Source organism: Hemiscyllium ocellatum, chromosome 11 (genome assembly GCF_020745735.1).
Source record: "Hemiscyllium ocellatum isolate sHemOce1 chromosome 11, sHemOce1.pat.X.cur, whole genome shotgun sequence".
NCBI lineage: Eukaryota > Metazoa > Chordata > Chondrichthyes > Orectolobiformes > Hemiscylliidae > Hemiscyllium > Hemiscyllium ocellatum.
This window is the reverse complement of record NC_083411.1, coordinates 28454125-28480773: the sequence shown is the minus strand read 5'-3', so window position 1 is coordinate 28480773 and position 26649 is coordinate 28454125. Positions and strand designations below refer to the sequence as shown.

The 26649-nt window shown below is 40.7% G+C and overlaps 1 protein-coding gene across 1 annotated transcript; it reads left to right on the top strand.

Moving 5' to 3' along the window:
- Positions 1-1875: 1875 nt before the first annotated feature.
- LOC132820404 (gap junction alpha-3 protein-like) lies at positions 1876-25761 on the top strand. The gene is made up of 2 exons (XM_060832499.1): positions 1876-1890; positions 24547-25761. Exon 2 carries the CDS (start codon positions 24553-24555, stop codon positions 25624-25626), a length of 1074 nt encoding a protein of 357 aa, XP_060688482.1. The 5' UTR covers positions 1876-1890; positions 24547-24552; the 3' UTR covers positions 25627-25761.
- Positions 25762-26649: the final 888 nt, after the last annotated feature.

The window sequence follows — 26649 nt, the reverse complement described above, 5'->3', positions numbered from 1 at the left end:
TCTCCCACTTCCTTCAAACCAAAGGGATAGCCATGGGCACCCCTATGGGCCCCAGCTATGCCAGTCTCTTTGACAGCTACGTAGAACAGTCCATCTTCCGTAGTTACACTAGTACCACTCCCCACCTCTTCCTCCGCTACATTGATGACTGCATTGGTGCCATCTCGTGCTCCCGCGAGGAGGTTGAGCAATTCATCAACTTCACCAACACTTTCCACCCTGACCTTAAATTTACTTGGACCATCTCTGACACCTCCCTCCCCTTCCTGGACATCTCCATCTTCATTAATGTCGACCGACTTAACACCAACATCTTTTACAAACCCACCAACTCCCACAGCTACTTGGATTACACCTCTTCCCACCCCACCTCCTGCAAAAATGCCATCCCATATTCCCAATTCCTTCGCCTCCACTGTATCTGCTCCCAGGAGGACCAGTTCCACCACAGATGGCCTCCTTCTTTAGAGACCGTAATTTCCCTTTCCACGTAGGTAAGGATGCACACCAATGCATCTCGTCCACATCCCACACCTCCGCCCGCAGACCCCATCCCTCCAACCGTAACAAGGACAGAACTCCTTTGGTGCACACCTTCCACCCTACCAAATTTGCATAAAACAAATCATCTGATGACATTTCTGCCAAATCCAAACAGACCCCTCCACTAGGGATATATTTCCCTCCCCACCCCTTTCCACTTTCCGCAAAGACCATTCTCTCCGTGACTACCTGGTCAGGTCCATACCCCCCAACACCCACCCTCCCATCCTGGAACCTTCGGCTGCCACTGCATGAATTGCAAAACCTGCGCCCACACCTCCTCCCTCACCTCTTCCACATCTATCAAAGTTTTACCTGCACATCCACCAATATCATTTATTGTATCCGTTGCTCCCGATGCGGTCTCCTCTATATTGGGGAGACTGGACACCTCCTAGCAGAGTGCTTTAGGGAACACTCTGGGACACCCGCACCAATCAACCACACCGCCCTGTGGCCCAACATTTCAACTCCCCCTCCCACTCTGCCGAGGACATGGAGGTCCTGGGCCTCCTCCACCGCCGCTCCCTCACCACCAGATGCCTGGAGGAACAACACCTCATCTTCCGCCTCAGAACACTTTAACCCCAGGGCATCAATATGGATTTCACCAGTTTCCTCATTTCCCCTTCCCCCACCTCACCCCAGTTCCAAACTTCCAGCTCAGCACTGTCCCCATGACCTGTCCTACCTGCCTATCTTCCTTTCCACCTATCCACTCCACCCTCCTCTCTGACCTATCACCTTCATCCCCTCCCCCATTCACCTATTGTACTCTGTGCTACCTTCGCCCCCCCTCCTCCCTGACCTATTACCTCCATCCTCTCCCCCACTCACCTATTGTACTCAATGCTACTTTCTCCCCACCCCACCCTCCTCTCATTTATCTCTCCACCCTGCAGGCACTGTGCCTCTATTCCTAATGAAGGGTTTTTGCCCGAAACGTCGATTTTCCTGCTCCTCGGATGTTGCCTGACCTGCTGTGCTTTTCCAGCACCACACTAATCTAGAATCTGGTTTCCAGCATCTGCATTCCTTGTTTTTACCTTTTCCTTCGGCCGAAGGGGGATGGGGGCTGGTAGAGAACAGCCCTTCAGACCTGAAAGTGAGTCCTCGTCTTCAAGAAATTGTAACCACTGCCGCCCCTCAGAAAGCTGAGGCGAATTCCAGCCCTGGAAACGTGATAAGTCAAGTCCCACCCTGAAAGCAGTGCAAGGCGGGTTTATATTTAGAAAGGGCTCCGAGCCTGGGGAACGCTGCCTTTTGACTGCAGTCGCTCACTCACTTCCCAACTTCAGTGTGAAGAGTTGAAGTTCAGCCCGAGCCTGATCACTCAGCAGACGGCAGGTGGGTTCATGGGAGCGGTAAAGTAGGGGCAGGGAAGCGGAGGGGACAGCGTTTGTGCGCAGATTTCTTTCTTGTCCGGTTCCTGTTCAATAGCTGCAGAAACTAGCTGGAAAGAATATCGCTTTTGCGATTAAAGACAGCTCTTTAAACTAAAGCTGAGGGTCAAAGGATCGATGAGATTCATGAAATAATTATCAAGTAGCCAGGGAGAGTACCAGGGGAGACTGGCTGCTGTGAGATATATCCAAGTGATCTGCTCGGAATAAAACCAGCCTCTGGTAACAAGGTAATAAGGTCACTGTTTTCTTTATGACTGTTTTATTTCTCCGTTCGAAGGGTTTATTGCTGATGATACCGCCCGCATTGCGGGAACATCCCCAACATGAGTGGTTAACGAATGACCTTTATTCGTTTTCAGGGGACAGCAGCCACTTCCATGAAAAATGTCAAAGCAGACCTTTTTTGACAGAATGGGGCTTTTTTTTAATTGAAAAAAATCAGTTTACCGGTTAACTACAACTATTCATCCAATGTTTAGAAACAATTGAACTGTCGGAGTGTTACACAGGAAGCAAGTTTTATTTAAAGAAAGTTCTGCTCAAGCAACATTTCCCCTCGCAGTTTGTGGGACAAGGTGAGTTAATGTTGTTCCAGGGACTGTGAACTTCTCGACAGTTCAGGCCAGGGCGATTGTAATCATTTTATCCGTGAGGGTCTTCAGTGTTTAAGGGCAGTGAACATAATCTATATGTGTCACAGCCAGAGACTGGGCAGAATAGGGTTCTAGTCCTTGGTTCTCAGTCAAACAAATTCGTGATCCAGCTCCGATCCAGTCACACAATTTCACCTTCAGTGTTCTCTTCGGCAGCAAATGTATTAAAATGAGAACAATGCAGATAAGTCATGGTTGGAGGTGCCAGTGTGGGATTGGGATGTACAAAGTTAAAAATCACACGACACCAGGTTTATTTGGAAGCACTAGCTTTGGGAGCGCTGCTCCTTGATCAGGATGCTAGTGCTTCCTAACGAACCTATTGGACTCTTACCTGGTGTCGTGTGGTTTTTTTTTAACAATGCAGAGAAAGTTAGCGAGGATTGACCCGCAAATTCGTGAAGTGTTCCGCAGTTTACAGGGCACAGTGGCAGGGTCCCCGTCTCAGGGTCAGAGGACCCGGGCTCAAGTCCCACCTGTGCTGAAAATGTCTCACAACGTGTCTGAACTGCAGAACAGGAGTAGGCCATTCAGCCCTTTAAGCCTGTTCCTCCGTTCAGTAAGGTCACGACTGATCTGTGACCTTACACTATATACCTGCCTTTGGGCTCATAACCCTTAATGCCATTCTTAACAAAGATTGTCGACCTCAGATTTAAATGGTTGATTCAAATGCTTACAATTTCACCTCTCTATTGCTGAATTCTCTCACCAGCTCAATTCCTTAACTCCCCCTCCCCCCACCTTTTACTTCTGGGGCTCCATTTATGCACTTCTATTTGACTTTTTCTTCTTTTTCCATGTCCCTACTCCTGTTTAGGATCTTGTTTCGTACCGGTAGTGCTCCTGTCTCTGAGTCAAAAGGTCTGTGATCATGGCCCACCTGTCCCTGAAATGAGTCATTACATGTCCTAACTGTTTCCTGTTAATGTTTGCAATTGTGGGTCAGAGAGTGACAGCAACACTGGAGTTCGGTTAAATTAGTTAAGACAGCAATTACAGAGGGAATAAGCTGAACATTAAAAAAAAACACTTGAGTTGGCTAGAAGGTTAGTGTCGCCAAGCCTAGTCCCAATCCAACTCACTTGCCTCCAACACAGGCCAGTCAGAGAGCAGATGACCAAGCCACTCCATTATGCTGAGCAGCACTTGAAATGATGACGTTTATTGTGAAGAGCCAGGTTTGCTGAGCCAACCAGCTAAATCCAGGTGAGGAATCATAGTACCATACAAAAGATGAGGTTACGCAACAAAAGATGAGGATTCAGCCCATCATGTTCATGCCGAATCTCCCACATGTTACAGTCCAAGAGGGACCAGGAAGGAGAAGTGTTGAACAACAGCAGGAACTTTATTATGAAAGTGCTGTCTCCTCAGGCAGGAGGGTCAGACTAAGCTGTCCCCTATAATATAGTGGGATAGGACTCTTAAAGTGATAGCCCAGCATACTAACAAAAGACTCAATACCACAACTGTATCCGATCCCTACATTCTTCCATTTTACTTCCTCTTTAGCTGCTTATTCACGTTACTCTTGAAACCCCTAAATGAACTGTTTCCACCACTTTTAGGGAGTGCTTTCCCTTCTGCTGTGTGAAAGTACAGAGTTCAGTTGAAAAACATTCAAACACATCCAAGGCTGAATATCATATACTGTAAGTGATTAACCAAGTCTTTTCAATGAACATCCAGTTGAATCCTATCCTAGGAAAAATCACTGAGTGTTGAACAGAATTTAGAATTCAGATCATCTTCTTTTTTCCTTAGCATGAGGGATCCTAAAACAATTTGTAGTGCTATTAGTTCTACTCCTGCTCACTCAGTAAACTAGAGATGAGAATGGGACCACCCCAAATGTGTAGCTTAGTTTTACGGCAAACAGTGAGATAGTCCATTTATATTTAACACAGCACATCTAATATATATTTAGTTTACACCAGACTAAATTAATTTGCGCTAAAAACAAGACTAATGATGTGATTACAGCAAAATGCTACCGATAATATTCGTTCACTCACCCCTGAACAGTTAATAACAAGATACCATCTTGATAAGATGTTTCAATTTAGAAATCTGTCAATAAATTTCAAATCTCATATGATTAGAGAATAATGACACTAATCATGTATGTGCATAGCACTTTGAAATATGATTTCTATGCAAAAAAGGAAGAAAAGAAAGATCTACAATTATGTAGCATCTTTTAAAACTCTTTAATATCCGAAAGCACTATTTGGCTAATTCAGTATCTTTAAAATCTAGTCATTGCGGCACGGTGGCACAGTGGTTAGCACTGCTGCCTCACAGCACCAGAGACCTGGGTTCAGTTCCCGACTCAGGCAACTGACTGTGTGGAGTTTGCACGTTCTCCCCGTGTCTGCGTGGGTCTCCTCCAGGTGCTCCTGTTTCCTCCCACAGTCCAAAGATGTGCGGGTCAGGTGAATTGGCCATGCTAAATTGCCTGTAGTGTTAGGTAAGGGGTAAATGTAGGGGTATGGGCGGGTGGCGGGTCAGTGTGGACTTGTTGGGCCAAAGGGTCTGTTTCCACACTGTAAGTAGTCTAATCTAATCTAAACTGTGGCAGACAATTTGCGCATGAAAAGTTCCCATGCCTAGAAATGAAATAAATGACCTGTTTTAGATGTTGGTTGTAGGACTCCTCAGGATAGCTGGAGGGACTGATAGGACCCCAGTTAGAAATTCCGCCTGAAAGATAACATCTACTAGTGCAGGATTTAAATGCCAACCTAGACTCTGTGCTCAAACCTTTATGGTGGGATTTAACCCACATCCATTTGACTCACAGGTACTACCTTTGTGCCAATTGAATTGAATTGAATTAACTTTCTTGTAATATGTACTCAAATGAGTACAGTGAAAAGTTATAAGTTGCCGATTACAGTGCCATCTTAAGTACAAAGGTACCGAGGTACAATTCTTAGTTACAGAATAGAGAAATTAAGAAAAAAAAGTTTGATGAGTGATACACAGTACGACCATAGGTCAGAAAAAAACAAGAAGCAAAGTTAAAAAGACAAATGTCTCTATTTGAAAATTGCTCCTAACCAACAATAAGATGAACATGGTGAAACATGGTTATTTGTTAAAATTATGTCAAAGATCATTATAGAATGAACAATAATCACATAGCAATCAGAAGATACTGAGGTGGATTTTTGAATGAGAAGATTTTGAATTTTCATCACAGCATGACAATAACAAACTCTGAACGTAGAAACTATTCACTTAACTCAATCTCAACTATTCACCTCATCCTGTATATGATAATTTAGATTACTATATTATAGTCAGATATCAAACAAATACTTGAGACACAGGATTGAATCTTTTCATTCACTGCATTCTGTAATTTAGCAATACAGGACCTCATCATTGTTTGCATGCTTCAATACAACTTCAACGTGTGACTAAGGCTGGTGTCAGGTAGAAAATACAATTGAGAATCAAGCCTGAATATTAGAGTTTAAAGGGGAGGTGAAAAACTATTGAGGAAAAAATGGTGAAGTATTAAAAGAGACTGACAGTTAACTTAAAAGGGAACCTCAAAGTTTACTACAGGCATATGGGCCATGAAAATGTGTTAAAAGGAAGGATATGGCTGGTTAGAGACTAAACAGGAGTATTACACATGAAGGTAGTGGACATAGCTGAGCTATTAAGTTAGTACTTCCCACCATTCTTTACTAAGGAAGAAGATGCTGCTTCGATCCTGGAAGAAAAGGAGGAAATTCAGTCACTAGAAAGATTTACAACTTTGAAGGGAAAGAGATTGGGAATGTCTGAATTTAAAATTGAAAACCCCGGCAATAGATTAGGTAGTGTCAATTATCTGGAGAATTGCAAATGTTACATTTTTGGTCAAATAAGGGTGCAAAGATAAGCCCAGCATCCACAGCACAGTCAGGTCAACATTGGTTGTGGGGAAACAACAACAAATAATGATTTGGAAGAAATTAATAGCCTCATGAACAAATTATGGTTAATTAACAAAAGTCAGCGTGGATTTTGCAAAGGAAACACATGTTAAAGTAACTTCCTGGAGATTTTTGAGGAGGGAGCAGACTTGATGAGACCAATGCAGCTGATGTGGTGTTTGTGGGCTTCCAGAAAAAGGTTTGATACAGTGAGCAAAGTTATGGCTTAGTACATCATGGCTGCAAACTTGGCTAGTGACAAGAAACAGAGAGGAATGGTTAGTGGATGTTCCTTGGGTTAGGTGAAGATTCATGTTGGCATTTTCCAGAGGTCAGTGCTGGGATCCTTACTTTTCCTGATATATACTAATGACCTGGATCTTAATATGCAGAATTTGTGGGTGATACAAAATTTAGAAGTTTGCAAACTGTGATGAAGGTAGTTTAGAATTCTAACAAGACGGAGAAAATTTGGTGTAAAAGGTAGACAAGTGGCAGATGAAAATTAATAGAGGAATGTGAAATGATCCATTTTGGTGGGAAAGGCATGAACAGATGATTTAAAACCAAAGGGAACAAATTTAAAATGGGCACACAAGCAGAGGGAACTCGATATATGCGTGTGTAAGTCATTAAAGCTGGCAGGAAAGATTGAGAGCAGTTAATAAAGGATAAAATATTTTGGTTTAACAGGGGCATAGTGTACAAGAGCAATAAGGTTATAATGGACTTGCATGAAATATTAATTCAGCTTCAAATGGAACATATATCCAGTTCCAGAAACCACATCTCAGAAAGCATGTGGAAACATTGCAGAGAGTCGAGATTCTGTTGCTGGAAAAGCACAGCAGGTCAGGCAGCATCTGAGGAGCAGGAGAATCCTGATGAAGGGCTTATGCCTGAAACATCGATTCTCCTGCTCCACGGAAGCTGCCTGACCTGCTGTGCTTTTCTAGCAACACACTCTCAATTCTGATCTCCAGCATCTGCAGTACTCACTTTCTCCTCCGTGTTGCAGAGAGTACAGACATACAAAATAGGAGCAAAGGTAAATCATTCAGCCCTCGAATCTGCTCCATCATTCAATAAGATCATAGCTGATCAGTCTTTGTTTGAAATTTCTCATTCCGAATTAGCCTGATAACCCTTGATTCCATGCCTAACAAGAATCTATCCAGCTCTGTCTTAAAGATATCCAATAGCCGTGTCTTAAAGGTACACTGCCTGCTGGGTTTGGATTCTATGGAATAATGCAACACAACCAATCCCATTAAAGGATTTTCACAGATCACCAAACAGAAAAGAAAAGCAGCAAAATAATAAAAAAAACACTGAAACTGATTATGTAGAACAAATTGACCACTGGAACATATCTATGAGGTAAAGAGAGAAGCTAAAATATTCTGAACATTTAAAAATTGAACGTGTACTTATTAATCATTTAACAGCATTCCATGATTACAAACTTATTTCAGAGCCATTTTTGCAATTTATTATGTTTCAATGTAATTTATGCAGTCTCTAACAATGATCCCTGGAATGGTAGGTCTAACATATGAGGAACGGCTGAGGATCCTGGGATTGTATTCATTGGAGTATAGAAGATGAAGGGGAGACTTAATAGAGACATACAAGATAATACATGGCTTGGAAAGGGTGGACGCTAGGAAACTGTTTCCATTAGGCGAGGAGACTAGGACCCGTGGACACAGCCTTAGAATTAGAGGGGGTCAATTCAGAACAGAAATGCGGAGACATTTCTTCAGCCAGAGGGTGGTGGGCCTGTGGAATTCATTGCCACGGAGTGCAGTGGAGGCTGGGACGCTAAATGTCTTCAAAGCAGAGATTGATAGATTCTTGTTGTCTCGAGGAATTAAGGGCTACGGGAAGAACGCTGGTAAGTGGAGTTGAAATGCCCATTAGCCATGATTGAATGGCGGAGTGGACTCGATGGGCCGAATGGCCTTACTTCCACTCCTATGTCTTATGGTCTTATGGTCTTATGGTCTTATGGACTTGGGTTGGAGAAGTCGACATTCTCACTGATGTCAGTGTGTCTTGAAACCCTGGATAACAGATTGCACCTTGAAGATATTTGTGCTAATCTGCACGCACCTGATGTCAGGATGCTACAGTCAGTTTTAGAGGGATGGTAGAAGATTTCACTGCTTAACAGGAGCATACATCCAAAACATTTACTTGGCATTAACTTTAAACATATTCTTTAGTACAAGTTGCATAAAAATACAGTAAAAGATTCTGTAAATGTAGTAATGCTTGGCCTGCAAGTAAAAATGAGTACATATCATTATTGACATGAACATGTCAGTGTTGATATTTGAATGGCACATTGCTAACTAGAATTAAGCTGGATTTAAAAAAGGCCAGGTTACAATATACAACTCAATTAGAGTGGATCCCAGTTAAGAATGGATGACGTTTAACATTGTGAACCACAGTTGGACAGCTGGCCAGCACTAATCATGAATAGCAGATACTTTGCCAAAAGGAACAGAGTTGGAATCAAAGATTTCATGAAATGAATTAGACGAAAGATAAAAATTCACAGGAACACTTAAGATATGGTGTTGCTTGACATTAATAGCGATCAGGTGACCACACTGAAGAATTAAAGACTTCAGCATTAAAGCATTGGGGAAGCAGCAGCCATTTTTTAATATGTCAGTGTCACAACTGTAATATTTGTTGCAGAAGTTGGAATTTTGTGATTGTGACAGGCCTACATAACACATGGTGTTTGCTTCTTAGATTTGCTATCTTCTTACCTCAGCTTTAAAAAGAATATTACCAATTTGTGAGTAGAGGTGGGTGGTGGTGATGGTGGAGTGATGAGTGACTATATCATATAGCATGGAATTCCTACCGTATGGAAACAGGCCCTTCTGCCCAACAAGTCCACACTGACCCTTGGAAAAGTAACCCAGCCAGACCCATTCCCCCCACTCTACATTTACCTCAGACTAATACACCTAACCTACACATCCCTCAATATTATGGCAATTCAGCTTGGCCAATTCACCTAACCTACACATCTTTGGATTGTGGGAGGAAACCAGAACACGCTATAGATCATGAATCTGTTACAACACTTAAACATTTAACTCTGCAGCATTGTTGCACGTTGTTTCATTGAATGATGCTGAAATTGGATCACCATATGAAATTGATTTAAAACTTTCTCACTAAACAAAGTCATCTTCTATTTCGACAAATTAATGTTAATCTATCTTTTTAAAGATTCCATTAATTTTCCTGGCAGGTACTGGATGTTTCAGATTTAACATTTTTTTAAAAGAAGGTTTCATTGTCTAAAGTGTTGACATGGTCAAGGATTCTAGAGGACACAGACTAAAAACATTCCTTCCTAACTATTGTTCTAAAGAAAAGCTGTAAACAGCACAACCTGCTGTCAAGGAAGCCACTGCAGCACCAAGTGCCTATTTCCCAATATCCCAATTAACGGAAAGCTATAAAAAGAATTCAATGGCTTGTAGAGGATATCTGCGAAGGAAGCTATTATTATGCAACTACCATCTCCTATTCACTACCCATTTCCCTATCTCACATTCAATACATAGAATTGTTCAGGTGCCATTCCTGATCAACTTTTATTTTGAAAATTATTTCCACCACATGCACGTTTGTCTCTAAGTCACTGACTTAGAAATATATCACCATTCCTTCACTGCCACTGGGTCAAAATTCTGGAAGTCCCTCTTGAGGGCTTTGTGGTTTTATCTACACAACGTGGACTAACCCTATCACAGTGGTTCAAGAAGGCAGCCCACAATTACTTTGTCCTGGGAGCAGTCAATAAATGCTAGCCTACTAGTGATCCCCACATCCCAAGAATTTTTTTAAAACTTCAGATGTTCCTTCCTTTTCCTATTCAGCTATTGTAGCAAAAAGCCTCCTCCAATTAGAAGAATATATAGCCTGGCTTTCAACAGCTGTTTTGCTTATCAGACAATGGGAAGTGCAGTGTTATGAGTTGAAGCAATATTACTAACTAACTTGAATTAAAAAACAACATAAAACACTTTACAAAGGGAATTACCTCTTGCCCATGTTTGATTTCATTTGGAAGGCTACTGATTTCATCTGTGCTCATAGTTGTTGATTTTTCAAAATGAATTTCATAATGATTCCATTTGAGCTATACTTGTACCATACAAGTGCAAATAAATATCTAATTTATGAATATTTCATGTGTTATTGTCAAATGACTACATTAGAATATTGGAAGATAGAAATGAGAAATAAAACACTGTCTATGAAACTTATATTATTGTTCAGGTCATTGTGTAACTACCCAGAACCATTTGCATCTCACTCCTGTCTTAATGCTGATTACATTTTTCTACTGTTTGGTAAATTAAGAATCAATTCATCTTCCTTTTAAGTATTTTAACCTAATCTGCATTTATTGCAGCTCTGTTGTGATAGCTGTACATTCTCCAGTTCTAACTTCAGATTTATCAACTGAAAATGCAGGCACGGATTTTTGTGGAGACTCAGTGCTCCTTTAAAAACTGATGAGTGGGAACGAGATGTGGAACAGCACACGTGAATCAAATGGCCATTTGAAATCGGTTGAGTTCAAACACCCAATTTATGCTGTCATAAGATACTTAATTTGCAATGGAGCAGCCATGAAATTTTATAGGAGACATAAATGCTTATGAAGGCTGGAGACGGTCTGTTAAACATCAAAGTGTGAAATTATTTAAATCCTTAGTCTTTTAAAAAGTTTTTTAAAAAATCAATTGGCTGTTTGTTGAAGTGAGAGTTGAAAAAAATCTGTTCAAGAGCAGTAATTGTTTATTGAAATTTCATATCATGATGTCATTATTCATGCCTGGGTATTTTCCACAACTAATAACTATCTCAGCAAGAAGCTTGTAAATTCACTTGATTGGAAATTTGATGGACAGTTCAAAAATGTGATTAAAAATTAACTGTCTTTGATATGGGGATCAGAATACAACCTTGCTTGTTTTTTATAAAGCATTCATTACTTGAATGGATTTAAGAGGAATAGGCTTTTATAAATCTGTGTGTTTTTTCTGTAGCACAGTGAAGGCTGTAATCAATGGCTAGACTTTAATTTTATTTAATCTCAACATGGCTCCTGAAATCTGTCCATGGTGGCTACTGGGTGTGTTGGCAAATAGGTGTAAGGGTTGTTTGTGGTGGGTGGGTTGACATAAATTGGCATTAAATTGGCAGTGGTGTTCTAAAAGGGCTATGAGATGAATAGGTGTCATGAGCTGGCATGACATTAGCATGGAGGTGGTGTAGGAAGTTTGTTCAGGATGATATGATGTGAGAGATGAAAGTTGTAGGGCTTAAAGCTTATGAAAACAACTGTCAACAAAGTCCGAGATAATTGAAACCTTTAAAAAGACAGCCTTGACACTTGGTAACCTATTGTCAGGTCTGACGCTCTCCTATAACTACCTCTTCCACAGCAAAGATCCCATCATTCAAGATACTTCTTACAAGGCATGTGTAGTGAGCTGGGAAAATCTGGCTTTGTTTCATTGTAGTTCCATCGATACACATTCGCAATTCTGATGTTCGAAAACAGGACCTCACAAAAAAAGTGTTCAGGTAATGTCATCCAATGATTCAGAACTACCTCTGACATAGGACTTGTGACATGCCAAATAGTATGATGTTCTATTTTTCCCATCTTGTATCATTTGTTCACACATTGTCAACTGTTTAATCCTGGTCCTCATTTGAGTGGCACTGGTTAAACTACAAGTTCAACATAACACTATCTCTCCTCCTGACTACTCAGTGGCAGGATCCTGCCTCCTATTTTAATCACTCATCATTTTTTGACACAAAGCCACCTGGGGAGTTGGTCCTAGAATTTTTGTCAAATTGAAAATATGGCATTTCAAGGAGCTCTGAAGCATAAATGAGAAAGTATTTGAATATCTGAAACTTAAGCTGCATTCCAACTCTATGGCTATTGAACAAAGACGAGAAAGATCCTTTTGGCTTTAATAAAATTCATTCATGGGAGATGGGCATTGCTGGCTGGCCAGCATTTATTGTGCATCCCTAAGTGCCTACAGGCCAGTTAAGACATTGACATTGTCTGTTATCCTCAAATCTGGAACTTATTCATTCATGGAATATGGGCATTGCAGGCTGCACAAGCATTTATTGCCCATCTGCAGTTGCTTTTGAGAAAATGGTGGAGAGCTGCCTTCTTGAACTACTGCAGTATATGTGCTGCAGATTGATACATAATGCCAATAGGGAAGGGAGTTCCAGGATTCTCCCCAAGAAACACTGAAGGAATGGTGATGTATTTTCAAGTTAGGATGATGACTGGCGTGGAGGTGGTGGTGTTCCTATATATCTGCTGCCCTTATCCTTCGCAATGGAAAATGTCATGAATTTGGAAGGTGCCATCTAGGGAGCCTTAGTGAGTTTGTGCAGTGCATCTTGTACATAAACACCTTGTTCTTTGAAAAGTAATAAAGTGGCACCATCAGGACTTTGTGGACCAAGGGTAAGGAAATTTGTAGAGGTATGCTTTGCTGTTGACAAAACTTGAAGATGAAAGGTATTAGATAAGACTCCTGACCTACTCTGCATAGACAAAGAACAGTATATTGTGGAATTATGCAACTACATAAAGTGGCACTCCTTTATTTGCTCATGGGTTATGAATGCTGTGGGCCAATAATTTTGCTCATCCATAGTTGCCCTTGAGAAGATAATGGTAAGTTGTCTTCTTGAACCACATAAGTCCTTGTACTGTAGGCTGACCCACAATGCCATTGGAGGGGGCATGTAGGGAGCAATGTCAACACCTGCAGTCGTGTAAGACATATCTTTGTCATATCAACTCCTTGAAATGAAACTTATCTTTTTTATTTGAAGTATCATTTACTGGTTAATTCATGCACAATTTGCACTGGTTCTGATTCACATTAAAGTAAAATTTACATAAGTGGAAATTGTTGGCAATTTATTCATTTGAAATATTAATTCATTCAGAAAATTTGGTTATTTTGGTTCATGATTTACCCACAGTAATTGTAACACTACGCAAAAATACACTGGTCAAAAAATATCTTTAGGAATATAACATCTGATGGATTACTTATGCTTTCTGTTGTCTTGTTGGTTCACAAGGAATTCCGTTGTTCTCTTCCTCATTATAAAAGTGAGATTGAAGAGATTTTAATTTGTCTTGTATTTGCCATTTACTGGAACCAACTCCAAACTTGGAGTAAAATATTTGCTAGTTCTGCAAAGAAAATTCTAATGTTGTGATTAATTCAGCCATCAAGAAAGTACAAGAAATCTGGGGAAAAAAAGTTAGGTTAATTCAGTCCGATAATGACAGTTCTGAATTACTGCTATCAAAATTAGCTAATAAAACTGAATTACTTCATACATTGCTCCAGCTTCTACTTAAGTATCAGTACTAAGTCATTTAAAAACAGGATGTTAACATCTGCATGGACAAATTAGACAGGCTGGAAATGTGTGGACACATTGGGGAGTTTCAGCTGGAGGAACAGTGAGAGTTTATGCTGCCTCTTTAAGGGAAGGCCAGCTGTATCATGTGTTCCTTGGGCAATGGACAGGCCAGGAGTCCTCCAGAATTCCACCTGCCAAAAGCTGCCTTTCTGTTAAAGCACAATGAGGGAGGCGAAGGCTGCAATATGTAAAACACTCAACTGAGGCCTGGGATCATCACCAGATCCCACTCCAGAGGTGAGTGATGGGAACAGGTGAAGACTGGCGGTTTGAGGGGAATCAGCAGCAACAGGCGTGATTCTCCACCCTCCTGATTTTGAAACCTTCGATCAGACACAGGGTTGTTTGTTATGCTTCCCACCAGAAGTACCCTCTGCCCACCTCTAGGTTCATACATTTTCATCACTTGTGATTGGGTTGTGGCAAAATACTTGAGTTAGATGAATCATATGTCATTGTGGTATTTTAATGTCTGTGCTAAAGGGACTTGCTGAAAGTAGAGAAATACCTCTAAGTAGGTATTAATTTGCCACCTTAAGGGTCTGAATTCATAATGGAACCAGAAGGTCATCCACAGGCCTTCCTACCATGGACATAATCAGAATGGTGGAGGGAATTTGGTGCAGACACCAACCTCAACCTTCCATTTGATTAAGAGAGCCCCCAGAGGAAATTAGACATGGGAGAGGGCACCACCTATTCACTTCTGAAGATATTAAGCAAACATGCATCGATACTGACATTGAGATATCTGCTTGAACAAATCTCGTACTTTAATACAGAAATGATATTCACACCAAAGATCAGATGGAAATTACTAAATGGGTATTGAATGAATCAGTCCCTTTCAGTGTCATCCACTAACTCTAAAACAGAAGAGCACAGGAAGGGAAATGTTAACAGAAGGGTTGTCTAGTATTTTAAAAGGAAATGAATACTGTGCTTGTGATGATTAAATGATAAAGAGTTCTAAATTTGAAAGTGGAACATTGTGACTCAGTCATGATGGACCTTGTGATTCTTAGCCTCATAATCTGCTCTTTGTTTCAAATAATGTGCTTTCGTTGAACAGTTTAATCGAAAATTAGATTTTTTGCCTTTCATACAGCAAGGCCTTAATGTTCTATCACACACAGCATTAATGTACCCTGTGTGCATTCAGTGAGTGAATAATTTTTGACAGATGGTAGTGAATGTGTCTGTATTCTTTAAACCTATGGCAACTCAATCTTTAATATCTGTTTCTAAATGATGGTTTAACACAAAGTAGAATTCCGGTGCTAAAAGGACACTTTGTTTTCGGGAAATCATGGATTATTCACAACAACATACCAAATAGTTGCGTAAGCAAATTATATAGACTAAACCCGTTCTCCAACATGTGCTACTCTTATTTGGGACAGAAATAAGCGCAAAGTTGAACTAAGCGTGTCTCACTAACTAGATGGAAAATTGGTACTTAAATGAAAGCAAAATGCTATGGATGTTGGAAATCTGAAATAACAACAAAAGTTCTGGAGAAACTCTGCAGCTCCAGCAGCAGCTGTATGAGAGAAACAGAGTAAGTGTTTTGAGTTCAGTCCAGCTTTTCTTCAGAAATAAAAGGATCTGGAAAATGGTGGTTTTATGCTGTTAAGAGAGAGAGGAGGAAGAGCAAGTTAAACAGATTGTGAGCTTGACCAGACCAAACTACAATGTCGGTGATAATAGTGGTAAAGGAGTAATAGATATGTAAAGTAGGTGTGAAAATGAGAAAATGGGCCTGAACTGCTGGGAACAAAGTCAATAAGACAAAACAAAACATGGCTGGGGCTATATGGAAGATGTATAGTGGAGTACCTACAGATAGAGTAGAGGTCATAGAGTCATAGAGATGCACAGCATGGTAACAGACCCTTCGGTCCAACTCGGCCTAACCTAATCTAGTCCCATTTGCCAGCCCTTGGCCCATATTCCTCTGAACCCTTCCTATTCATATACCATCCAGATGTTGTTCCACAAAGCACTCACCCCGTCTATATTTGAACTTGCCAATGTAAAGGTCACTATCACTGTCTTTTGTCTTTTGGTCTGGGCACACTCATCATTGTTCTTCCTTCCATCTGTCAACAGTATATAAAAAAAATACCATTTTCCAGCTCCTTTCAGTTCCAAAGAACAGCCAACTCTGTTTCTCTCTCCTCAGATGCTGCCAGACCTGCTAAGTTTCTCCAGGACTTCATATTTTATTTTGGAAATAATTCCTAAACCTTATTAAATTGCCTGTGAAACAAAGAATGGGATATAAGTGTTTGTCAGCTTTGATTGAGAGATTTGCCACTGTATCCCAACAATGATTATTAATGTTCACAAATGAAGTCTGGCCACTAGGCATAGTGTCCAAGAACAGATTACACCCAAATGTGTGCCCTTTCTATTTTTTAAAAAGCAGCAAAAAGTAGCAAGTCCATTTATCTGTGGTTGGTAACTTAATATGGTGAAAAAAAATCACTTCACAATGAATTTACATAAATAACATTAAAATAACACAACAACACACGACTTGTTTGATGCATCTCTTTTTCCAGATCCTGAATAAACTGACAACATCCAGTTTCATGAAGAGACTAGCTCTTCAAATTTATATAATTGGCGGAACTATAGTTAACAAATCAAAAGTGCCAACTATATTAGCATTTAAAAATATAGTGATATTATAATCCAATGACAGGAAATAAGATTTTAAGTTCAGCAGCAGACTTTATAACTTTGCTGCCAAAGCACAAATGCAGTCCAAGTTCCAAATAAAACATTGGACCAGGTTTGTTGTATGGACAAGATGGTTAAGTGGCATGAGATATATAGATAAGTTTGAGTGTTTGATACAGTCAATGAGAACTGACTTGGAACATATTTCGTAGAGGATGGCAGTCAGGTTAGATTGTATGATGAAGAAAGGAACTCATGGTCTGGAGATAGCTACGTAAAGGATGAATTAAAAGGAATTGTACAAGGACTTTGGACGTCGACTCTTCACAATCATTAATCATGGCATTTGTAGCTGATGTGCAGCAGAGCATAAGAAAGTATTTACATTATTTACATTAACCTATTTAGGACTGCTTTCTGATGAGTGGCAATTTCACATAGATTACCGCTCCAGCCTTTCTGCTTTACAAAAGAAGGGAGGTTGGGAGATCGGGAGGTCAGTAGATCTGACAGGAGAGCTGTACTTCCATTGTGACAGATCTCTTGTTTCAGTGAGCTGTCAGAGAGAGGCAATCCATGCACCATTCTGTAGAGATCATTCCCTCTGTGATTCCCTCATTAGGTCCACACCCCCTGCCAACCCACCCTCCACACCCAGCACATTCCCTTGGCACTGCAAGAGGTGTAAAACCTGCACCCCCCTCACTTCTGTCCAAGGCCCCAAAGGATCTTTTCGCATCCAGCAAAGATGTTCCTGCACATCCATCCACCTCATCTACTGTGTCTGTTGCTCTCGATGTGGTCTCCTCTACATTGGGGAGACAGGATGTCAACTCACAGAGTGTTTCAGGGAACATCCCTGGGACACACGCACCCAACAACCCCACTGCCCTGTGGCCGACCACTTCAATTCCCCATCCCACTCCACCAAGGCCTTCTCCATCATCAAATCCAAGCCACCCAATGACTGGAAGAAGAATGCCTCATCTTCCCCCTTGGGACCCTTCAATCACACGGCATCAACGTCAACTTCACTAGTTTCCAAATCTCCCCTCTCCCCAACTCATCCCAGAATCAACCCTCCAACTAGGGCACCACCCACTTGACCTGTCCCACCTGTCCATCTTCCTTCCCATCTATCCGCTCCACCCTCCCAACTGACCGGTCAAAATCACCTCTCACCTGCATGCACCTATTGCCTTCCCAGCTACCTTCCCCCCCAGACCCACTCTCATCGTTCTATTTATCACAGCCCCCATCCCCCCTATATTCTTGATGAAGGGCTTATGCCCAAAATGTCAATTCTCCTGCTCCTCAGGTGCTGCCAGTGCAGACATTTTGACCCCAACTTCATGGCAGGGCCAGCTGTCGTATTCTGAAATTGGACATTTCTGTAAACTATGTGACAGCTGCTATTGCACTGTAGGTACGTAAAGTAAATGTGATGTTAGGGTGCTGGAGGTTAGGCTGCTGGATGAGTATGGGGGTGGCATGCTGGATGATAAGGGATAGGGTACCAGTTGGATAGGGTGTAAAATAGGAAGGATGGAGGTTGCCAGGATGCAACTTGGTAGAGAGGCTAGATGAGAGATGCAGCATTTAGGGAGGAGGTGGTTCAGAGAGTGTGTAGTGGTAGGGAGGAGATGTCAGTTTAAATCTAGTAGGGGTAGGGGCACGAGCTTGGTCCATTCCAGCATGGGGTGGCTGACGGTCGAGTTTTGTCAGGTCTTCTGGAATCCGATGGGGCGGGCATGAAAGTCAGATTTGGCAGCGGGGTTCTGGATAGAGGATGTGAGGCTGGGAAGGGAGGGTAGATGAGGGGCCAGTAGGGTCTAGTGGTGGGGAAGTGGGACAGAGCACAGAGGAAAAGAGTTGGAGGGTGCATCAGGTCAGAATCTCAGTGTGTAAAGGGTCTGGGGGAATTTTAGTTCGGGGTATATGAGGTAAGTATGGGATGTATTGAATAGCTACTAGACTATTAAATATGTAGTATAACTTTTCCTGACTAACTATTTTACTTAAGTTCATCAGAACTCTCAAATTATCTGATTTAAATCAAGACTTTTGGAGTGATCCAGAAATAGAGAAGTTGCCCAACAGAATCTTCAACTTCTCAGGCAATCCCTTCGGAATATGATACTCTGGGAATTCCATGTGTGACTTCCCTCTACACTGGAATAACAACTACCTGGCAATCAGAAAAATTCGACCATAATTTAAGGCAATTACTTTCATTTGTACCCTGAGAGGTTTTGTAGAGTCAGGGAAGACATATGCTCAGTTTGATTGAGAAAATGTCTTTCTCAAAGATAATAAACATGAATTATTCAAATTCTTTTCTTCAAGATCACAACCATTGTGCAGATTATACTGTAATGTACAAGAAGCTAGATTAGAGTGGTGTTGGAAAAGCATCCAAGGCAGCATCCAAGGAGCAGGAAAATCGACGTTTTGGGCAAAAGGCCTTCATCAGGAATAGAGGCAGAGTGCCTGCAGAGTGGAGAGATAAATGACAAGAAGGCCAATTGTATGTTGGCTTTTATTACAAGAGGTGTTGAATATAGCAGTAAAGATGCCGTACTTCTTTCCTTACAATATTTTTGCCATCAATGGAGTGCAACAGAGGTTCACCAGCCTAGTTCCTAGGACAATCCTTTCATCCTATCAGAAAAGATTAAATAAACAGAACATAGTCTTTGGAGTTTAGAACAGTGACAGGTGATCTCATTCAAACATATAAAATTATTAGAGAGATGGACAGGGTAAATGAAAGAAGGATGTTTCCCCTGGTTGTAGTGTGTGAGGGTAGAAGAGGGGAATCTAGGACCAGAGAACAGTCTGCTATCCAGTTCTCTATCCATGCACTTTAATTTTCCAGGGAAAACTAGAGGGCATAGGTTTAAGGTGAGAGGGGAAAGAGTTAAAAGGGACCTATGGGGCAACTTTTTCACACTGAGAGTGATGCATACATGGAATGAGCTGCCAGAGGAAGTGGCAGAGGCTGGTACAATTACAACATTTTGAAGACATTTGGATGGGTACATGGATAGGCAAGGTTTAGAGGGATAGTGGTTAAATGCAGGCAAATGGGACTAGGTCCTTTTAGGAAACCTAGTTGGCATGGGCAAGTTGGCCCAAACGGCCTGTTTCCATTTATGACTCGTGTCTCAGAGCAGGAAGGAAGCCATTTCAGACTGAGATAGAGAATAGTTTTTTTTATTTGAGGCCGTGAATCTTTGGAATTCTATGTCCCAGAGAGCTGTGGAGGGTCAGTCATTAAGCACATTCCTGAATTGAGCACATTGATGGATTTGAAAGCATTAATATCTTCACACATGAGGGGGTGGTACAAGAAAATGGTCACAGGGCTAAAGGGTTGGAATATATGTTTGTCAAATTTGCTAACATCACAACAGTAAGTAGGAAGGTAAGCAATGAAAAGAACACGAAGAAGCTAGAAAAAATATAAATGTGTTAAATGTGTAGAAAAGATGTGGTAAATTGAGTATAATAAAAATGTGAAATTGTTCGTTTTGTGAAGAGGAATAAAACAACATAAATTGAGAGAGATTGCAGAGTTCCAAAACATGGAAGCATTTTGATATCCACATGTTTGAATTGCAAGTGCACAGGTATAGCTAGTAATTGGAAAAGCTAATAAAACATTATCATTTATCAAAAGAGAATTGGATACATAGAGTACTGGTCAGACTGCATATGGAATCCTGTGCACAGTACTGGCCACGGTATGGCCTTTTATGTAAAGAAGGATGTAAATGCATTGGCTAAAGTTAGCGAAAGCATCAAACATTTAGGAAGTGGATATAACCATGCAAAGGTAAGTAGCAATCAGATAATTGGTCAGAATATAAATAATATATTTAATAACAGAGACCAGTGGAAAAGAGGAAGCCATATTTCAGTTAACTTGATGTCTGTTGTGGCAAAGATTGATTTGATTAGAATTGATTATTGAAGAGGTTACAGTTGTGCGCTTGAAAACTCTAAAAGTAATCAGATAGTATCAACAGGGTTTGATCAAAGGGAAGCCATATTTAACAAATTTATTGGAGTTCTTTGAAGAAGTGACATGTGCTGTGGACAAAGTGGAGCCGGTTGATGTACTTTATTTTGATTTTCAGAAGGCATTTAGTTATTGCAGAAATGAAAAGCTAATGGTATAGGAGGTAAAATATTAGCATGGCTGTGATTCTAAGAGATTATTTCACCATTTCTGTTGAAATACTTCTGATCATAGCACTGAATATTCTGAGGACTCTTGCATTGAGTCCCAGGTTGGCAGGTTTCATATGCATCTGTTTCTCATAGGGCAGCATTCTTCTGTAATTACCAATGAGTTATAATCACGGCATAAAAGCAGCATAGAGATCCTTCATATCTAAGAATAATAATTCAAAGTACCACTTTATGTCAGCTTTAATATTCCAACCAAAAATATGAAAATAACCAAACATTGGCATGAAAGGTCATAAATGAATGTTTTTAGCCTATTTTACCTTATTACCATGTCTCTGCTCCTAATCATTTAAGATGGCTTTCTCAGATTATTGCTGAAATTAATTTTGTTGTCATCTGGTTTGGATAATGTCTGCTATCTCTCTACACCAGGGGCTGTATTGTGTTGCAGTCCTTTGTTTACTTCTAACAATTTCAGCGACTGCAACTCTATTGTCTGTATGACCTTTTGTACTTTAATATTAAAAATTGTGCAGTTTACATATTTTAAAGCTTTATAATTTTTTTTTTAGATTACTTACAGTGTGGAAACAGGCCCTTCGGCCCAACAAGTCCACACCGACCCGCCGAAGCGCAACCCACCCATACCCCTACATTTACCCCTTACCTAACACTACGGGCAATTTAGCATGGCCAATTCACCTGACCCGCACATCTTTGAGACTGTATGCAGGATACTTTTCAACAAGAATTATGTGCTGAAAGCTGTGCTATCCTTTGCATTTATTCGCAGTAACAGGGATTTAGATGTGCAATTATAAACATACGCACAGTTGAAACTTTGCTCTTTATCATTTAATACATAGTCAATGTGTTCAAAGTTTGTGAGAAGATTTGTAGCTCGGCTGCTCGTTGTTGTGGTTCTGTTCACCGAGCTGGGAATTTGTGTTGCAGATGTTTCGTGCCCTGTCTAGGTGACATCCTCAGTGCTTGGGAGCCTCCTGTGAAGCGCTTCTATGTTGTTTCCTCTAGCATTTATAGTCAATGTGTAGGTAGTTAGCTATTGTCTACAAAGACCATAGGCATCTGTCTCCATATGAGAATGACAACTAGTTATTTTACTTGATAGACTCTGCTCTGCATTAAGGAGTCAGGTTTCCATGAACTACCAAAGCAATTGCAGATGCTGAACCTCTGTTGTTGGTGTCATTCTGCACCACAATCTACTTATCTAAGTTAACTGACCTCAAAACCATATCAATCACAATGTAAAATAGTCATGATTTGGAGTGCTGGTGTTAGACTGGGGTGGACAATTAAAAAACATCACCAGCTTATAGTTAAACAGATTTATTTGGAAGCACTAGCTTTCAGAACATCGCCCCTTCATCAGGTGGTTGTCCAAACTATTGTTTTCAGCCTGATTTTAAAAATAACAGCAGAGTCTGTTCTAAGACAGAAAGGCATCCTAACATAATTGAACCAGATGGAAGGTTATTACGCAGCCAATAACTACACCTTGAAAGTGGGAAAGAAAGATTCTCCTTCAATCTGTTGCAAATGCAAGTTCACCTGAGAGCTGACATCCTGCTAATTTGATTAGAGGATATCTCATGACATGCTTAGAACCTTCTGCTTTTACAAAACCTTCACTTCAGCTAAAAAGCATCAATTCATCTAAAGGAACTTCAGGCTGGCTCTGAAAACAACTAAAATAGTTCCAAATTGTAATAATGTTTTCTTAAAGTTTATTTCTGTATGATTGTGTGAGAGAGAGTGAGAGAATATATGTTTGTGTGATTCATCACACTCTAAGCATGTCCGAGTATGTGATATTAGATAATCTTTATTATTTTTTAAATTCACAAAAGCTTATGGTTAATTGACTAAATTTGAACAAATTATTTGTAAAGAAAATCCATCAACTTCACACATAACTGGACAGTAATAGAATGCATAAACTCTGCTGTGGTACTATTATCAACGACAAAACATTGTAATCACTTCTTCATTTCTATGACATAAAAATTGTCATCTAAATATAATAAAATTGAACAGCCAATGCAGTTAGATTTTAAACACTCTTGGCAAATAAGATATCAGTGAAAGTTTTATGTTAGAAGTATGGTAATGCTAGAATGATTGGAAAGGCAAAGGCAGATCGATAATATACAATGCATTAATAACAAATATAAGAATAATTGGGCAGCTGCCGTGAACTTAACCAGGTCCATTCCATCCAATCTTATTGATCTCCTCCAACTACACATCACCACTCTGCTTCTGTTTCTCCATGCTGTCATTATTGTTATTTCAACCAGATGCTATTTTCCTTTTGAACTCCCTTCATAAACATTTCCATTGGTAGCATCTGTCCAGTGCTTTTAAAAATATCTCTTCAACCTTGAATTAACTTTTCTGCCCTGTTCCCCATCTTGGCAACAGTGACTGATTTTGTCCACAGTGCCTTGTTCTTTGGATTTTCTGGGGAAAAGGTAGATTAGTGTGAGCATATTTGGTTGTGTGTTTGCAGTGTTGATTTAAAACTGGAGGCAAAACTTTATTTTGCTCATTGTAATCACATAGTGAGAACCATACAAATAAAGCCGTTATGTAGAATTAAAAACTGAGAATAGTGAAAACATTCAGCATCTCTCTGGAGAGAACTTCGCCAGTCCTGGATCCTCTGCCTAGGAGACAGGTGAGCTTGTAAAATGCACCCCCGCCCAATGCAGCTGTACCAATGGATAATTGGGCAATTTAAATAATTAAAGGTCATTTTTTTGCACCATTAGCAAACTGCTGATGGCAAAGCCACACCCTTACTACAAAGGTTGTTCAATAGCTGCCTCTGAGTGGCTTCGGTGGGGAATCAGGGACCCAGGAGGGTTCCACCAATGACCAAATTCCTGACTGGTAGGTTCAGCAAAAAGTACAACTTGCTGTCACTCTTGGTGAGGGTGCCTCAAAGGGGAAACACCCTGGCATTTTCCTTGCTGATGTTCAGTGGCATTGCCAAGGCTACAGGGGTTCCAGTCTTAGATTGGACTGGCAACACGGGAGACCTGCCATTAAGATGGGTTATACCTGAAGCATTGACTTCTCCACTTCCTGATGCTGCCTGGCTTGCTGTGTTCTGCCAGCCTCCTTGTCTGTCTTGGATTCCAGCATCTGCAGTTTTTTTTTTGTCTCAGCCTACTTTACCTCCTCCACAAATCTGCCACCTTGTGAATGCCTCCTCTTTATAATATTGCAGGGATAGCCTCACATCCAAACTGAGCCTTCTGGCCAGGCAAAACATTCCCTGGGTATCTGGGCTTTTCCCCCACTGGGAAGATTCTGTCCAATGTTAAAAGATAATGACCTTTCATCAGAACCACTTAAAACTGGTAAGTTCGTTTCTCGTATAGGATGCAGAAAATGGTCCCATTTTTGAGAAAATTCAGGGATAAATGCTGTGAGAAACAATTTAATCCAAAAAACAAACTGAGATGGAATGCCAAACATACTACCTTCTCTTTTTCTCTCTCTCTCCCCACTCACCAAACCCCCCTCACCCACCACCCACATTTCTCTGTTAACCTAATACAGGAAAGAATGGGAGATTGGAGTTTCTTGCAGAACCTGCTGGAAAGTGCTCAGCAGCACTCCACTGTGGTAGGGAAGGTGTGGTTAACGTGTCTCTTCATCTTCCGCATTCTGGTGCTAGGGACAGCCACCGATAAAGTCTGGGGAGATGAGCAGTCCTTCTTCACATGTGACACCAAACAGCCCGGCTGTCAGAATGTCTGCTACGACAGGATCTTCCCCATCTCCCACATCCGCTTCTGGGTGCTGCAGATCATCTTCGTGTCCACCCCGACCCTCGTCTACCTGGGCCATATCTTCTATCTGGTGCAAATGGAGGAGAAACGGAAGCAGAAGGAAAAAGAGAAGCTGAGCAGATACCTAGGTGGAGACAAGGAGGCATTGACACAGAATGCAGGGAATATTAAATGTCCCTTGCTGGATGAACATGGCAAAATTAGAATGCAAGGAGCTCTTCTTCGTACATATTTGTTCAACATTATTTTCAAAACCATTTTTGAAATTGGCTTTATATTAGCCCAATATTATCTCTATGGCTTTGAGCTGAAACCTCTCTACAAGTGTAACTACCAACCTTGTACTAACCCCGTTGACTGTTATATCTCCCGTCCAACCGAAAAGACAATTTTCATCTTATTCATGCTGGCCATGGCTTGCCTTTCACTACTATTGAACCTAATTGAAGTATGTCATCTGGGAGTGAAAAAATTTAGAGATAGGGTCAAGGAAAATCATGAATCGAAGGCCTGTAAGCAAAATGGGGTGCTCTCGCTTGAGGGAATGTGGCCCTCTGCCCCTAGTTACCAACACTTTTCCAACCATGGTGGACCACAGCTGTACAAGATGGAGTCAGGGTTCAGTGTCTCTCCCTTGACAGAAACAAACTCTGTGACCCAGCCTTACAATGGCAATAGGGCAACAAAGCAAAACCAAGACAACTTTTCTATGATGGATGACAAACAGGAGAGTCAGGAGGAGACAAGCGCGCTCCCCAGTAGCCAAGTTTCTGTGACCAACAAACGGAAGAATAGTAACACGAGCAAGCAGAGTAATCGGACCAGATCCAGTGATCTAGAAATCTGAGTTTCTGACTGCTTACACGATGAGCCACTGACTAAAGAAATCATTCCACTTGAATTTCAAAAGAGAAACTCCCCCCAAAAACTGAATCCAGCCACCAATGGGAAAATTGTCAAAGTGTTTAATTGACCAACATGACAAAGTGGATACAAAGCTCTTACATCAACACCAGAATAAGGTGTCAGTTATTTTTGATTTGCATGCATTGCATTGTTAAAATCATTTGCTTTCTCCATATAAAAACATTAGTGTCAATGATATATAGAGCAAAATTGTTTTTTGAAAATCCTTTGTTCCCATGATTTTATAAATGGGAAAATCTGATATTCTCCCTGTTTTTGTTAACAAGAATGCTCAGTTCACATGGAATTCAAAGGACTAAACTTTATTTAAAATTCTTATGAATACTGAAACATTTATAGGGTTATTTTCATGATCAAAAAGGGTTTGTGAAATTCCTTGATGTGAGGCAACTGGAATTTGTCATTTTTGTTACAATTAAATCATTGTTAATTATCAATCACATTAATGTACTGCCAAGCTTTGGCCTAATTTCCATGATCATATATATATTGGTGGAAAACAAAACGATTCCCTATAACTTTTCCAATGAAGATTGTGCCTCCTTGAATGCATAAATCATGAAAATGTTTAAGAATAGAAGAAGCCATTTGACCTAATCCAATAACCACTTTTGATAGATATACCCTCCCTTCCCTCACAAACTTGATTTGCTTCATTCTTCAAATTCATGTCTTATTGGACTGGATCTCTCAGTCAGTAGTGAATAAACACAGTTGTCATTCATTACACTTAAATTTGACCAAAGACTCACTGGCATGTGGTACTTATGGCATTATAGTAATCTTCCTACCTCTGAGCCAGGTATTTTGGGTTCAAGATCTACATGCTAAGAAGTGTATCACAACATCTCTGAACTTTTGGATCGTTAAGGAAAAAAAGTAAACTCTCTGGGGGATTTTGCATTGATGCTTGTGCTGTTGAGAAAGCTATTTTGACACAGTG

What these genes read in the sequence shown, in the direction of transcription:
- LOC132820404 (XM_060832499.1), top strand. Translation starts at nt 24,553, where the DNA reads ATGGGAGATTGGAGTTTCTTGCAGAACCTGCTGGAAAGTGCTCAGCAG.